Here is a 17,777-nt window from a genome sequence, read left to right as displayed (position 1 = left end):
TACCTTAGTGGTTTGCATATTTTATACCTTTATTCAAAAGGCTAACACTGCAAATAATCATATTTCATTACTCTTCCTCTGTTACAACAAATGCATGAATTTCATGGCCACCTGTCTGTAATAATAATAACACCTCAGAGAAAATATCTTAACATTACAAAAAACCAGGTCTTTGTGTATGATACAAATTCTCTTTCCCATGTAGAGCTCATTTTTAAAATGAGAGGGTTTGCCATTTATCCTGTAATTATCATCTCAAATTCCCAGTCCTGCATATTGCAGACAAAACTTCGGTGGCAAGCAGAGTTACAGTACACAAAATGTAAGTTAGCACAGAGAGTACAAAGACTGTTGAATACAAATCCTAACATGACTCTTTCTTGGCTCATAATCAGTGTCTTTTAGCTCCTTGTATTTCATAGATTAATTTCTTTCATTACTGATTGACATAATACATTCTTTCACCCTTACTGACCCAAATATTTTTAAATTGCAAGATGCTCTTTGAAATAATCAGCTGTCCAAGAAATCTACACACCCCTGGTTGATCCCCTCCTTAGTACAGGTTTTCTGTATATTATATAGGAACACTTTCAATTGCAGAAACTTGCAATTGCTTGAAATGTCTCATAATCAACAGTAGGTTATAAAAAGCAGGCAAAATAGTGGTTCAACACACAGACAACTCTGGTTTCCTGAGGAACCAGGTAAAATACACAGTTCTGTAAAACTTGCTCATGTTGGACAGAAACAGGCTTCTCGTGGAATTAACTCCTCTGAAGGTATCTGAGCAGTTAAATCTGACTTCCTGCAAAATCAGACACAAACAGATGCATATGGCAGAGTGTCTACCCATACTACATTACTACATACTACATTTCGTAATTCTCACAGTCCACAAGTTTAATACAAAGGCAGCTGCTTTCCCAGAGGATGCTAAAAGCCTGGACTCCCTTATCTGCCCCTTGGTAGATGATTCTCCAGCAAATTATCCTCGTTTACAGCTCCACAGAATAGTGGTAATTGGGCAGAATTACACTTGCAGAAAATGGTCTTTAATAAGCTACTATGAGGCTACTATGTTGGTCTGTAAAAAAGTTTCTGAAGTTATTTTCCTTGGCCATTGTGGATTTGTAATGGCCCTGTTGGCTTTCTATTAACCCTAACAGCTTTACAGTTGAGTCTTTTTACTCCTGTACTCTTTACTTTTCACTTTGTATTAACAAAGAAAAGACTTTTGAAGACTAGATCAAGCTTTTCAGCAGTGAAAACCAGATAATTTCAAAGCTTTCTCAAACACATCCCTTTAAAAGCCTGCTGCTGCATCAAGCAGCTGCTTACTTTGCCCATGCTTCAGAGCAAGTCCTGGCTCTAAACTGACCTGCTTCCAGTCTCAGATATGCCCAGGCTGGTTTTAAAGTTAATCCTTAAGCTCCACTACTGACAGCATAACCATGGTGTAGCATTTCAGTGGTGCAATAATAAAACCATAATCACTCACCTGTCTCTGCTGCTTCTTCCTCCAAATCTCTGATATGGTGAATGTTTACAGTCTTGCTGCAAAAAAGCCCCAGCAAATTTTATTACAGGCTGTAGTGAGGAAAAGACATTAAAACAAATGGGAAGCAAAAACAGGTTCTGTAATTATATTTTATTGCAACTCCAATGCTTCGTCTGCTCCTGAAGACTCCTTTAGCTAAATTTGTTTCAGACTTTTTTTTCTGTACCAATTAAAAACCACAATAAGCATGTACAGTTTTCTTATTATTTTATTGAAAAGGTACATTTAAAAAAATACACAGACATTTTACTATTATGGACTGCTGATAAAGATGCTCTAAAAGTTAATTCTCTTCTTATTTTTCTTTCTTCCACCTGTTGTCCCCATTATCACATAATGACTTCAGTCTGAGTACTGTGTATTGATTCACCTTTATAAAAGGGTTGGGGAGGTAAGAAGATAGGTGGGGCATTACTGCAACATATTCAGTAAACAGAGAATATGATTAATTATAAATATTTTATGTTCTGTACATTATTGCATTAGGGAGCCACAATGTTATGCAGCATCGTTACAGAGGAAACTAGTTAGAAACGAAGAAAAAAGGATATTTACGTACAAATACATGGATCCATTGTCTTCTTGAACAATGCATGTGAGCTGAGGCAATGTGCAGTTGAAAAGCTTTTTTTTTCTCTTTAAACATCGCTTAGCAACACCAGTGAGGAAACAACAAAAATAAGTTAAATGAAAGTAGCAAACAAGTAGTAATCTTAACTCTATGTTATATGGCTTTCTATTTTTGATTTCTCTAAATCAAGTGTGACACAAAAGAAATAATTAAAAGCTTCAGCGCTGCATTGCTTTCAAACATTTGCACAGAAACTAAAAATGTTAAAATCAGACATGTGATACATCTTTAATACTACACAAGGTACACCAGTACTGGGGCCTAGGACAGCACACAATCCCTGTCAACAAGAACACATGGAAAAAAATGGATGCAATTCTTTACTGAGATGTTATCCATGATCTAGCATTTGGTTCATGTACTTTTTTTCCATATTAGATTGTAATCCACTGGTTTTCAGAGAAGTATTTACATAGGTGTGAGTGAGGAAGACCCTAGTTTTCAAGTCTGTCAGGAAAATATTTTATGTTCCTTGATTCCAAGGTGCATCATATACATTAAAAAAAAAAGAAAAGTAAAGAAAAAAATTAATAGATGCATGAATCTTTAACGGTATAAATGTTATGAGCAATTTAATTTTTAAGTAAACAGCACTATTTTGATTAAAAAAATAGAGACAGAGAGAGACTGAGAAAGTTGTCTAGACTCTAAAATGCACTGCCATCAATGATGGATTTTATGATGTGGTTGGATGAGGTGTCCTTCTGGATGGCATTGCAAAAAAGAAACACATTTTAAAATCTCGACCCCTTTGCTGCTTTCCTTTTACCCTTTGTACTGGCCTTAGTTATCTCTTTTTTACATCAATAAATTAGTACGGTGCAAAAAGTATGGAGGCAGGTGTTGCCCGGATGGGCCCATGGGCTGGCCTCAGGAGAGCTGGTGGTATTGCTGGTGCCTGGAACAGGGATGCAGAGGGCCGAGGAGGAAGGGACAGAGCTGATGAAACAGCTGCAGCTGCAGCAAGAGGAGATGAGAGGAAAGCAGGTGCCAGTGGCTTAATCATGTCCTTCTGGAATGCAAGTTTTGCCTGGAATAAAACACACACAAAAAAAGCAATGTAAATACAGTTCTCCCCATGCCTACTTTTACATGAGGGAAAAAGTGAACTCTGACAGAGCATGCTGTGGCTTTTCACAGATGCCTCATGTCAGCTGCTTAGAAATGCTACCTACATTGTCCTCTTACTCCTAAGGCAATTAAAGCAACCAAATCCTATATTTAAAGACACATAAATCTCGTGAATCTAGAGACAGTCACACCGATGTTTAGAAGGAAGCATAATTTGCAAGTGCACAACTTCATATAAATTATAACTGTGCATGAAATATTAAAAAAAAACATGATTGAGACTTCAATATCAAAAGTCAAATTTTCCACTTGCAAAAATGAATTATAGAAAAGTAGAGTGGTCAAAATGGGAAGCTGGTATTAGTCCAGTCAGCTTCTGACTTGACACTGCAGACCTGCTCTATTCAAAGTAGAAATATTTTTTAAGATCAATACCACAAAGAATTTTTCCCGAAATAATTATTACTCAGTTTATGACCTACAATCATTCCTGCTGCTTGTGGTGAAACAGATAACCAGAAATATATACACTGTGGTCTCACTGAAAATGGTTTGCACCATAATCACACATTTGTGGGGGAAAAGATGCTCATGTCCTTCCCTTATAACTGGTGGTCTCTTCTTATGCAATAGATTATAAAATTATGTATTACACAAGTTAAGATTAGTGTGTGCAGAACCTATTGAATGGAGAGACTTAGAGAAAGCCTACAGTATTTTCATTTGCCTCTACACAATTACAAAGACATATTAGTATTTCAGCTTTTAAAAGTTTTTCATATGTTTCCTCTTGCACACATACATCTCATCTCTCTCTTCCCGACCTATAAATTGTTTTTGTGCCATAGGTGGCAAGCACTTTTCTCTAATGAATAAAGTACAGGCTTTATTTATGAGCAAATAAACATACAAACTGTGCTGTGCTAAAGCCAACCTGAACCCTGGCTGCAGCTGACCGGCAGAGCCAGCTTGTGGGATTCCTGGAAATGCAGGCGGGTGTGAAAGGGATTGGCTAGGGGCAAAGAGACAGGACAGGTGTTTTGACAGCCAGTGACAGACAGCCTGAACATACAGATAGGCAACCAATTCTCCTAAACACTTGATGACTCTTTTGCACCAACTAATACATCCACACAGCACTCTGTTTTGCTGTATGAAGAGAATGAACCTTAGTATTTTTATATCTTAACATCCTATATCCTTTTCCCTGACTGCATCCATCATAACTGAGAGTTATCTCAGGTGTGCAGAAAGACAGAGTATATCCATTGCTGCTTTCAAGAAGTGCACTAGCCCAGCAGAGCTGATACCTTTCCACAGGGGACATGGTTCATCCCCCATTCCGCTGATTATTCCCTTCTTCCTAGCAGTAAATAACACTCACAGTGCTGTCTGCATACCTTTGACTGGGTAGACAGAATACATAACTATCTTCAAATCTGATCCCCGTGCAGACTCAGCCTGCGGGGGAAGAGAGGCTGCGGAAGCGTCAGGTCTGTCATACTCCTGTCTCTGTGCGGTGGGAGTCCCCAAGGTCACAAATTCACACAGACAGTGAGGAGAAATAAAAATACTTACTGCTAAAATACTTGGGTTGCGCTGCAGTTTGTTGTAAGGACTATATTTAGGTTTCATAGGCTTTCCTGCAACTCTGTCCTTATGCCTTCGGCTGGAAATGTGCTGAAATAAATAACCTCACATTTAATTAGCTGTTTAAACATTTCTCGGTTTTGAGTTTGAAATTGATTTATCAGCAGGATATGCCTAAGCCCCTGTTTGTAAGATAAAGTAGGTTCTTTAGAGAGAGCAAAGATAAGTTTTGCTAAATTAAACATAACAATCTGAAGCACATCAAATAGAGAATCAGAAACTAACGAAATACAGTGTATTTTGTGATCCAAGACAGACTCTGCAAATTATCGGTATGTTTGTTTGTATCTCCTTTTTCCACTTGAGGAGCCTCAAATCAGGCAGAGCTGTAAGCACTAGGTCATAGGGATATTCAGAAGTAGGAGGTAAATTTCCATCCTGCTCATGCTGTTCAGTTGCATAAATAATTCAATATTAGCTGAAGGAAGAACCATTACCCAGGGATATGTCTACACCATGCAATTTAATGTTATCTTAGAACTAACTAAAATAACAGGGAATGAGAGGACACATCCACACAGCACAGCACCATCCAGTTAGAGATTCCCATTTGGGTATCAGCAACACTATGTCTGTATGAGCACAGCACTGAACCCAGGGCTAACTGACTCAGAGAAGAGCTGCATGTTCATACAGCTACACTGTTAATGATAACATTGTTCTACACAATTCAAACAAATAGATCTGAGTCACATTTTCCCTCTCACATAGCATTAAAAAGTATTCCAGCAGACTGAAACAGCACTGAAGGAGGAATTCAGGGAATCTCAACCCAGAATTTCTTATATGTGGGAGACTAAAGTTCAAATCTCTCTTGAACCACAGCAAACTTTTAAATGAGATCTCCTATGTTATTCATTGATACTGACACCTCTGCTTTATGACTGTCAAGCCCATATTTCCCAGCTGAAACAATTAGCTGAACTTGACCTATGATGAACTATTTAGAAATAGTTATGGGATAACACATAAGAAATAGTAAGTTCACTTAGTATTCACCAAAACATCTTCATGTAGCCCTACATCCCACCTACAATATTGCAATACAGCTAAAATCAACAAAGTAGCTCTAGATACATGCAAACTACCTGTTTAAGTTGAATTTCTGAATTAACATGGACATCACAGATTTCACAATGAAACGTCTTGTTCTGCAGTCCTGACCCTTTGCTGCCATTCTGCACCTTCAGTCGGGATCCAGGCCTAGGGTAAGACTTGATGGGACCAGCACCATTCCGAGCCTCGACCATGGTCTTGTGCTTGGAGCCTAATGGGCAAGGAGATGCAGGTGAGCTCACGATCAGCAGCATAAAAATATGTCCATCAGCCTTGAGACTTCGCAATACATTTATATTCAAGACAGAATGGTTAAAGTCACCACAGATTGGGACTAATTATTACTCTGTTTTTGTTCAGAGTAATTCCCACTTCCATGATTTAAAGGCAAGCCAGAAGGGTTTGTGCAAAAAGCGAACAACAGACATACTGGATCACTGCCTTGCTGTTTGGGGGCAGCGTGTGACTGTATGGCCAAAGTGTTTGCTGCTTATTCTTCTGCCACAATCCATATAGCCAGTGAATCACAAAAAAGGGTATTAGCCTAGAGTGGGACAGGAACCACAGCAATCGCTCAAAATGTGCCTAAGAAGAGTAATACTTCAATAAACATCCTCTGATTTGGAAGAAATGGCTGCTTTGTCCATTTCAAGAATGGATTACAGCTGTAAAGCCAGCTTCAATGGTTTGTTAACAAGCTTTACATCACCAGCACACCATCAACACACAGAGCAGGTAGAGCACATTAGGGATTGCTGCTTGTGGCCTATTAAAGGGAGCATATCTAACAATCATCAGAAGGTTCTAGGACATCTAGAAAATCTAATGAGCCCATCCTGAAATTACCAAAAATATGAAATAACAATAACTACTATAAATTGTGCCAGCAAAATAACAGATACCAGTGATAGTGAGATGAAATATGAAAGAGAGGGAGAACAGACATTTTAGAAACCTTAGTGTTACAGAAACCACTATGATCATACTGTGATCCTCACTGGGGAGGTGTGATGGAATCTGATTAGGTAACATGAACTGTCAGGATTTTGTCAGCTAAAAACATATAGAGTACACGAAAGACAGTCAAAAACATTAGAGAGTGCTTTAACAGAATATCAAACACCACACATGAAATTGTCATTAACGAAACTGGTTTTGTAACTTGACATTGTAAGTTTTAACTAAAAGATTCTTCAGCGAAGTGTGGCTACCAGCTTATTACACTGAATTTTAACAATTTTAACACACAACTGACTTGTACCATACAGATACTCACCTGTATTGTGGGCTTCTAGTTGTGAAAGGGAATTCACAGCCACTTTGCATAATGAACAGTAAAGTAGTTTTTTGGCTTTTTCCTCTTCTGACTCAGTAACTGTGTTAGCAGCTCCATTCGTGCTCTTGGTGGATGAGGCAGGTGCTAAAGGTGCCACTGCTGCAACTCCAGGTTTGGGAAGAAAAGGACCCGCTTCTGTATTGGACTGCTGACTTGCACTATTGGGTTTTGCTTTCCCTTTATCTTCTAAAAGAAGCAAAATACATATGTAATAATATGCCACAAACAAAAAAATCATACAGTAATAGTCCTGTGGATCTAGTGAACCTAACACAACAGGGCCCTAATTTATTTCATTTTATAAAAGAGAGCAGCCCCTCTGTGCAATCTGACAAAAGGGATGATTTTCCTGTTTTTAAGGTTACCAGTGAATACTAATGACTTCAAAAAATTCATGCCACTGTTGTTGCTGTCATGCTGCAGGTATTGCCAGCTGAAAGAAGCCCAAGAAAGCCCAAAGGCAGACATGCTTAGGGACTGGATAGCACTCAGAAAAACATGCAAGGCTTTGCCCTGGGGATTACAAAAATATTTCTCAAGAACAATATATTTGCCTTTTGAAGGGGTCAAGTTTCTCAAAGTCACTGGGTGGACCCTGAAACGCTTTTGACACGATATCCCTCATTTCAGTTACAGGAATTGATTAGGGTAACTACACGACACACATGAACATGGCTGCTAACATTTTTAAGTTTTTCCAAGAACAACTCCCCATATATCTGTAGATCAGATGGCTTCATGTGCCTTCAATACATTCCCCTGTCACTTCACAAGCACGAGTCAATCATCTGTGCTCCTACGAGACAGGTAGGTATTACTTCATTTTGCAGATGGCAATCACAAAGCAAGATTAAATGTCCCAACTGTGCCCAAAGAGGAACTTTGTGCCAGAGCCAGTATTCAAATGCTCCCTACAAGTGCTGCCCAGAAGAGCTCATTGCATTTTAAGCTATTCAATTGCAGGCCTTGTGACCACAAGCCGTATCAGTTGCCAGCAGTAAAACAAGCTCCACCTATAAAAACATGGGATGAGAGGGGGACAGCGCAGTGGTGATGGTATGAGCAACCCTGACAAAATGGACATGAGAAATGATTGAGTTGTCACTCTGAACAACAGGAATCAAATTTTATTATCTAAGCAAGTACATCATCTATATAAGAGCAACCTCTTAAAAACTACTTATATCCCATTTGAAACCCCTGGCACAGTTTTAAATAGAATTAAACTGTCTTAAAAAACTAGGTTCTATTTTGAGCATTTATTTTAAAACATGGATCCTTGCACTTTATATTTACAGCTACAAGACTCTGGTTTAACATGATTCTGTGTATCAGGCCAATGTTGCTACCAAGAATTCTGAAAACAGGATTGTACCCACTCAAACAAACACTTGAGAGCATGTATGATCTATGAAAAGCCATTCTGAAACTAAAACCCACAGTTGTTGGCATATTTCCCAGAAGAGCATTGTAGTACATCAATTTTAGATTGTTATAAATGAGGAGAAAGAAAATTCTAATAAAACAACTATTATTTTTTAAAATAGCAATAAAAATACTTTGAAATTACACAATATGAACAGTACTAGACATTGAAAATGGTCAAGTACAAAGACTACGATTAGGACCAAATTAATATTACAACCAGATTCTGAAGGTATTTTGATGGATAAAGTATGACAATAGACACTGATGTTAAATTGTACTTCATAGGCTATTCAGTTTTAAAGTCTCTGTAGTAATAAGTCACATCTGCAAAAATCTAGAACACTTTATGGAGCCATGAGTCTTCATAAAATACCGTTTTAATAAACAGCATTTGCTAGCATTTTAAATTAAAGAGTTTTCAATATGGAAAATTCTCAGAGGTGCTAATATTTACAAATGAAACACACTGAACAGTTGCCATTTGCAAATTCACGTTACAGAAGAATAGACTTCTTGTTGTTGTATGCAATATTATGCCAGACTGCAAAAGGCACAACACCAGGACATATGCAAACCTCAGTAGAATAAAGGAATGTTCCTCAGTATTTTGCATTTCAGGCCTTAAAAGAAAAATACACCTGCAGAACTGCAAGCTGTATGCTACACTACTGACTACACTTCTAGTTTGGGTTTGGATTTTTATGTTGTTTCCCATATATCGTTTTTAATGTAAGCATAAAAACTCAGTGCTTCTGAAACATCTCCTAGAGGTAGAAGTCATCTCCTGCAGTGAGTGAGAGAGCAGGTGGCAGCAGGAACAGCAGCTGATGGGCGCAAGGTGGACCCCTGGCCTGAGAGACACCCCCGTGCTGTGAGTGCACGCTCACACTCCTGCCTGCAGCCCCTGCCCGCACTGTTCTCACTGACCACAACAAGAGGGAGTAGATTTTTATTTCTTTGTTTTGCCATCGAGTGTCTGCAGAGTGAGATTCCAAGACACAGAAGAAGATCCGTTTTACAGATCCGCAAGTCACCAATTACCATCACAGACTGATGGTTTTCCAATGTTGAATTTAACAGCTGATTGAAAAATTACAGATTTAACTTCTCACCTAGTTGGCCAGGTGATGTAGTATGTAGGGTTTTACATTCCCTAGATTTACAGTGTTTTCACTATTTATAATACAAAGCAATTCTAGAGTATACAATGTGTAACAAACTAACAAGAAACTTTCAGAAAACTAGAGATAAATTACCAGCATCCAGCTGGGCTCAATTCTGCCAGTATCACAGCTTTTGGAAAGAACCTCAGTTCACATAATAACTCCATCATTTGGAAAGCTTCCTGAAGCAAATAAGCTCTTCATCGATGGGGATGTATAAGGAAAGACATACGCCCCTCTATGAATTAATGTTTCCTTCCACCATTCTAAATGTTTAATGCAGAACATCTTCAAAGATCATAATTGTAAGGTTATTATACAGTTTAACTCCCACAGAAAGTACACAGAGCTAAGTGCATATTTGTCACTGCAGTGGGGCCAGAACTGGGTTTTCCGGGCTTCTAAAATCAGAAAATTGCACTTCTCCAAATGGGCTTTTGATAGCAGCTTATTGTTTTCAATCCACAGAATTCAAAACACCATTACTTAAAGTTTTATGTGTGAGACAGAAATGCCAAATATTCAATCGTGCAAAGCACAGGAAATGCAAATTGCATGTATATACAAACCTCAAAGAAGATTATTCTTTTTTTTTTTCTACTTATAGCACAGAGCTAACAAATGATATCTGCACTCAGAAATCAAAAAATGTAACTGTTAATGGCTGCATGCCATATTTCCAAACGATAATCACCTTATAAAATACATGTGGATGGTGAAATACAGCTGTAGGATTATAGTCCTCTTGCTATTTCTGAAGGAAAGTATTATTGAGAATAGGCTGAAACTTGCTCTGATCTCCACCTGGGCTGAGACCAACAGAGCCAGAGCCCAAATGAGTGCAGAATTGAGTCCATCCTGCCCCAGACCACTGACACAGCAGCTTCTGCTGCATGAGCACAGCTGGAAGCATTAGACCATGGCAATAGAAACCTCTTCTCTGAAAGCAGTAGCTGTGATTCAATCTGCATCAGGTCAGGTTGAAATGCTCACATCAAAACTCACATGCAAGAGGTTAATTTAAAATCTAATTTGTACTGTTGCACTGTATCTGACTACGTTCCTTTTCCATTTAAAAAAGCCATACTTCATCTGTGTTAAATTCTTGTCTTTAAATTAAGTCTTCCTTTTCTTCAAGATTCCAGAAAAGTAAATTGATGACTCAGGTTCTTACTGAAGCCTGAATTTATTTTGAAGTAGAGCCTAGGGAAAAAAACTAAAGCGAGCTAATTAAGTATTGCTTTGGGCTCAGTAATATCATGCTTTTGTCACCCATTACATTGTTCTAATTCTGCTTTGAAGTTTATTTCATGTATTTCTGCTTGTTTGACTCATGCTTGTGTCAGCTCCATGTTAAAATTCAGTCTGACCAGTCACTTTGACTATATGTACCAAGGTCAGGACACTGCACAATAACACCTGACAGGTTCAAATCTACAAGTTCTACCTCCCAATAGAAGATTAGCTGGACTGACTTACCAACCTTTGCAGGTCACACGACTCTCACTACAGTTGCTATGGCACAATTCATAGAACCTACCTATTAATGCTGAAGTCCTAGTCCAGCTAAGTGAAGGGGTTTTACTTCCTAGCCCAAAAAGGGGTAAAAATGTTACTGTAAAACTTCTTCTCAATGACAAACAACCTCCATCTCCTCTATTCAGTTATTTTCTTTCCTGGTAAAAAACTGAATATGAGCATTCTGCCCCAGCTCAAAGTCCAGTGATCAATGCAAGCCATGAAGAAAGTAAACAGATATTTTTTTAATCTTACTAACCATTCCATTAAGCAGTTTGGTTTATAAGGCACCTTTAAGAGACTGTACTTATTTTACTTTGTGATTTGTGTGAAGTGTTTACAATTTTATAATATATATATTTGCATGTTATAAATACATATTTTACAATTATCTCGTACCATATCAAAATGTGCCTATAGGCATTGATTTCTATAGCCAGGAAATAGACCTTTTAGAGTAAGATGATTTGGTGGAGTGATGATTTGGTGCCTGTTAAGAAGAGGTTCTAATTTGGACTTCCTGATGATATCATACATGCTGTTTTCAGCAAAAATGTTACTTAAAATTCAGATCCTTAACTCAGAATTTACATTCTTCATAAAAATAAAAACAATGAGAATTCTAAATCTCATTAATAAATCTAGAATGTCAATGGAACAACTTTTTCTGTATCAATAATATCCATTGCTACTAACACCCCACAACACGCCTATCTGCACAGTTATCACTGATGATATACAAAACAACTTTACAATAAACTTCTTTCCACAACAGCTTATTCAAATAGCAGCTGGAATTAAAAGATTATCCAAGGTACACATGATACGTGATACACTTGCAAAAACCCTTTCAATACGTATTCTAAAATCTTTTAGATAAGAAGTTCTGCTATGATCCTAATAACCCTTACAAAACCATCATGTAAATTTTCTGCCAGTATATAATAAATAAATAAACTTGCTCTTACTGTAACAGTAACAGAAGAAATAATATTTCAATTACTGAAAATACTGTGTTTGTATCTGCATGTGATTAAAAGCATAGCTTTGCACCTGCCTGCTTCTCTTCTCCACCAGAAACTGGGACTATTGCCCACGACTTGTGCTGAAAGCTGAGCATGCAGACAGTAAAGGATCCTGGGATAGAGAACAGCTGCCCAGCACAGCCCTGATTGCAATGGAGGAGGCTCCCCACCAGGAAGAGACCGTGACATGCTTATCACCACCCACCGCCAGGCTTCAGCTTCCCACCTTTCCTTGTGCCAGGTCCTTTTCCGCATGCCCCAGCTTCAGACACTGAATGGCAGCTGTACACAAAGTACAGCAAAAGGGCAGCACAGACACTGCAAAGTGGCCACGGCTGCTCTACAACCCTACACTGAGGCTCTTTTGAGAGATTTGCTCATTTGCCATCCTAGATATAGAAATCTGGTTTTATATTTCTTTTACCTGCTCACACAACAGAACAAGTTAGAAGAGAGCATAATAGACAAATTATTTTTGGTAGTAAGATATTTATTATTCTCTGTCGCAGAGGTAAGGAAGTAGTAAACACTTGTGCTTCTTTTCTTCCTGAAAAACACGAAGGAAAGAGACATGCAATTGTCAGTGCAATTTCCAACCTAAACCAGCCACGTAATTTTGTTGCTATGCTAGGGAAACACAGCAACAAAATAATTTACTGTGTAACTCAATCATGGCATGGTCATCAAGGCTATACAACTGGTGAGCAGAAATGACACACAGTTAGGTGATAAGCCTTTGTTTCAATCACCCTTTTTTATGCTGGTATGTTACAATACCATATCACTACTGAAAGAACTTTTTAAAAACATGAGCAACCTGATGATTCTAAACACTTTCAATTAACTTCTGACTCTGTCACTTCCTATGGTAACTAAAACCTAAAGTGATTTCTGAAAGGAGACACTGATGTTTTACTTATGGGATATTGAAAGTGTGGTGCGACGATTGTCTTATGATAGCCTTGAGTTCACATAAATTGTGCTACAGGGACCTACTATTAGTTTGAAGTGTTGATTTTAGAGAGTAAAACAAACATATCTCCAAAACCGGTAAAGCTGTGAGTAAAACAGATTTTCAGGTTCTCCCTATAATTTCAACAGCTCCAAATATGCCTGTGAATATTGGGCTGCATTAAACAACCTTTGAAGCCCACAGTGGTCGCAGAATGGGACAAGGAAATCAATGAGATTGCCAGCTGATTGTACTACATACTCTTTCCCTGATCGACTGTGTGGGAAAGGTAAAATCAGTTGCATTAATTACAGTGGTAGACAATTCAAGAAATTTTGCTGAAAAGCTTATCACTGAAGCTAAACTGGCATCAATAAACAGAAAGTAAAAGTGTGTCTATTGAAAAATAAAATTCTCAGTTTAAATTTAACATGTTAAATACTTGGCACATCTGACACAAATCTAAAAAGTGACACATTTCCCACTACATCCTTTTTCCTACACTTCTTTGTGATGATGCTGAAGAGAGGCAAGTTACTTGATATTACTCAAATGTAGTGTTTGACCTCTCTGTTCTAAGCTTTCTGCACACAAAACAAGAAGGTGGCCCCCAGACCAAGTGATGTTCAGTTTAAGAGCAGAGATGACAGCTGCAGAAAGACAGATATGACATCACAAAGAGACAGAACAACTAACAGAGGCCCTGGTGTGGCAGTCAAACTTCTCACAAGTTTTTTCTGTTTTTCAGTCCATCACATTGAAAGAGAATTTTTCAGAGTTGAGAATAACAGAAGGAAGTTTGGCAGCTAATTGCAGACAACTCTTCACAGGAGAAGCGAGAAGCTGTTTTGGAAGCTGTTTTTAATGGTTGATGGGTGGTAGGTGCAAGACAGCATTTTGAAATATATTACAGAAGACATACAAAGGTATGGAGAGCTTTGAAAGTGAAGGACATAAATTTGGAGGGAAAAAATCAGTAGCTTTACCTGTACCACAGAAATATTATAACAAAATTTGCAGCATTCAAAACAAAAACATTAAAAGTAGAGAGATCACAAAGAGGTCACAAGCCTGGTTGAATGTAATTAAAAGAGACATTAAGGTGGGGAAAACTTATTTAGTCACACTGTACTTGTAGTACTGCCTAACCAAACATTAGGATCTACCCTGGTACACAGGTCGGGGGATAGAGAACATCCTCAAGTCATTATACTGGAAACAATAGCTGCTCTACATCTCTTTGCCCTGAAATAAGATATGGAGGGAGAAGATGATCAATGAGTGAATTAATAAGATGACAAGAAGGGCCTCCTTCAATCTATTAGCAGAAAAGCTACTGAATAGAAAGTCAGACAATAGCTCCAGTAAGCAAAGCAAGTTTCAAAATGTTGTTCTTCACAGAAAGTCTTATCTTATTCTGGTTCACACTACTATAGAGGAATAAAGCACACACACAATTACTTCTTCTTATGAAGAAGAAAAAGATTAACACTATGAGTAATATATGCCATAAGGACAATAGCAGGAGAGCAATTAAGTCATTAATGGTCACAACCTTTACAGCATTTTAAGTACTCTGGCCTGCATCTCAGTATCACTCAAAAAAACCCCAACAAAACAAATAACAAAGAGCACTAGGTTATTTCTTGACACTCATTAAGACAGAGTTAGCTAAGTTTGATAAGGTATTTTAAAATCTTTTTTGTTTTATCTGCACACTTGCTGAATAATAAGACTCTAATGGCTGTCAGACAAAATACCTACTTTCTCACCAGTTGTGCAGTCTACTGAGAAATGAGGCTGAAAAACCCGTAGGGCTCTGTTCTAGAAAAATTCCACTGCAAACCTACATTCAAATCAAACAGCACTGTGTATCTATTAACCCTTTGGTTACCTTTACTTTTTGTAAAATCTTTTTTCTTGTACTTTGGGCTGTGCAAAAAACAGCTAAGTTTTACATAATGAAATAAATCTGTTTGTCACATTCTAAAGAGAACTAATTTTCTCTCTATACAAAGATGAGAAACAAATAGAAACTATAAATGTAAAGCTTTTCATCTCAAATATAAATGCACCCTGAAGTAAGCTACAACATATTTTCTCAAGATACTGAAGCTACATCAGGAAATGTCTGGATGGCTGTGCAATAATAGGTGAACTCAGTAGCTAGACTGATTATTTGATTAACTGCATCACTTCTCTCCAACAGGCTGAGCCAAAGCTATCTTTTTTCACTTCAGAAGTATTGCTTGTATGGCTACGGTACAGCAGTGATGCTGACAATTTTTTAGGTACTTTATTTCTGATCCGGTGTACCAAAGACTCTTACAAAGGAAGTTGTGTTTTTTTCAGAGTACAAAAATGTTTGTAACTGATCAGATTAAAGATGTAATGTTACAAAGGTTTGCAATTTTGAATTGTTTAAATTTTTACGAAAGTGGATTGATGAGAATTAGAAAATATTCAGAAGTACACATAGTTCTGCAAGTGTGAAACGTTGCCCTGCAAAATCTATTTCTATACCTATTTGTACATCTTCCTGAACTGAGAATGCCTGCTGCTCCAATTACCAGAGTGTCTGAGATGATCCTGCTGTATTGCCTATGATTTTTAATCAATTCCTTGCACAGTTTGAGATTCTCAGGGGATTGGTTTAGGTTGGCTGGCTGGTGTTTTAGATCTGTTTTACAGACTAAGATCAAGAAAAATCTGTATGCACTCACCAGGGCAGAAGAAAAAAAACAACAAAAAAAAGGTATTTTGGCATGCACATAAAAAGCATATTAGCAAAATAACTATGCAAAAATTGTTATGTATCGACAAAGGGCATTCACATTTCAAAAAGCCTCTTATTTAATATTTCAACACAATGCAATTTCCCTGTGCAAAAGCAAGAGGAATAAGAAGGGTTGATTTTGCACTGTTAGCCAAAATGCAGGAGTGTATGTAGTATGTCTGGAGAAAACAAACTAACTTCTAACACTCACTTAAGGCAATTTGTGTAGTGTCTCCATGTCACCTGTTTGTCTTCAACCATTTTTTACAGAATGCAGGTTATATCAGACTTGTCTCTTCCTCATCTGTAAAGACATTATTACAAGTCCCAGCTTCTCTGTCCCCTCCTCCCCTTCTCCCATCCCAGTTTTTAGACTTAATAGGGTGAACAGATAACTACGGTGAATGCAGCATGTTACTTCCAGAGAAAATCAACTTGTCTACAAACACCAATACAGGGCAATTTCCTAGTGTATAGTACCAACATCTACTTTCTCAGTGACACATTGATAGGCTGAGAAAACTCTCACTAGAAGTTTGTTCATAAAACTCATCAAGATCAGTAGCACTATGGTGCTGGAAACAAGGTGGATCTAAAACACAGCTAGCAAGTGTGAATGCTAATTTAAAGAGTATCCATAACGTGAGACCACCCAAAAGCTTAGTCTTCCTGAGTCCCGTTGCTGTATAGCTAGGTAAATTTACTTTCATCTTTTCTGAGCTATGCCAGTCTGTTTTGGTTGAAAAGGAAAAATCTGCATGTTGGAAAATTATAATACAGCGTGGGCCAAGCTTGAAATACAGTATAAGATCTGTTATTACAAAATGTGACTCTCCTCTGGGTAAGAGTAAATTATTTTTGCTAGTTATACACTTATTTCTTTCTGACACCAGACATCTACTATTTTGAAAATATTTTATACTCACATTCCAGACTCTGCTACATTTTTTTTATAGGTCCTGGAATGCAAACTTTCTATACTACTGCATTGTCTTTTAAACTTTTCAATAAAGTTTAGTAGGAACGCTTAGAAAAATAACTTTCAACAAACATAGTGTATTCTGCCCAGACATCCTTCACTTCTATATAGTCTTGGTTCATCTTCTCAACTGTAACATTGGCTCATCCATTTATGAATCTGAAATACATTACTAGAAACACATTTCACTTGCTGTTTGTACAAACCAAAAAACTTAAAACTCTACCCACAGATGCTGAAGTGCATTAGAACTTAATACAAAATTTATGGGTCTCTGAATAATAGAGTCAAGGAGAACTGACAAACTGTAGTGTGGTGGTTTGGGCTAGGCCTTCCTTGGTGACCAGTTTGTAACCAAGGAAGGGTCCAGATTTACCCAGTATTCCCTATGATTTTTACGTAAGCCAGATTATAAGAAGAAAGGAGGAGAGGCCTTCGCTCTCTTTCCTTCCGGCGGCTTGGAGGTGCAGGTTCCCTGCTGTTGAGTCTGCCGTGTTGGGGAGCGAGGCCTGGTGAGGCCTTGTCGACCTTGGGAGGCGGAGGTTGCCGGCGATCGTCCCGGAGCTACTCTCGGTTGTCCCAAGGAGAGTGGTGGGATATTTTCTTTGCTAACTCTTTAGTTACTAGATCT

The 17,777-nt window shown here is 37.9% G+C and overlaps 1 protein-coding gene across 15 annotated transcripts in view; it reads right to left on the bottom strand.

The window, feature by feature from the left end:
• Positions 1-1,751: 1,751 nt before the first annotated feature.
• ZNF385B (zinc finger protein 385B) overlaps positions 1,752-17,777 on the bottom strand; it is a 167,491-nt gene continuing 151,465 nt past the window's right edge. For all 15 annotated transcript variants that reach the window (XM_027637346.1, XM_027637357.1, XM_027637347.1 and 12 more), the window contains 4 exons: positions 7,246-7,491; positions 6,002-6,180; positions 4,842-4,943; positions 1,752-3,222 (listed from right to left, as the gene is read on the bottom strand). In XM_027637346.1, coding sequence (XP_027493147.1) covers positions 3,004-3,222; positions 4,842-4,943; positions 6,002-6,180; positions 7,246-7,491 — 746 coding nt within the window. In that variant the 3' untranslated portion in view covers positions 1,752-3,003. The remainder of the gene's footprint in view (positions 3,223-4,841; positions 4,944-6,001; positions 6,181-7,245; positions 7,492-17,777) is intronic.

The sequence above is a fragment of the Corapipo altera genome, unplaced genomic scaffold (genome assembly GCF_003945725.1).
Source record: "Corapipo altera isolate COAL_440 unplaced genomic scaffold, ASM394572v1 45, whole genome shotgun sequence".
NCBI classification, from domain to species: domain Eukaryota; kingdom Metazoa; phylum Chordata; class Aves; order Passeriformes; family Pipridae; genus Corapipo; species Corapipo altera.
The sequence above is the reverse complement of the archived record's forward strand: the minus strand, read 5'-3'. Positions and strand labels throughout refer to the sequence as shown.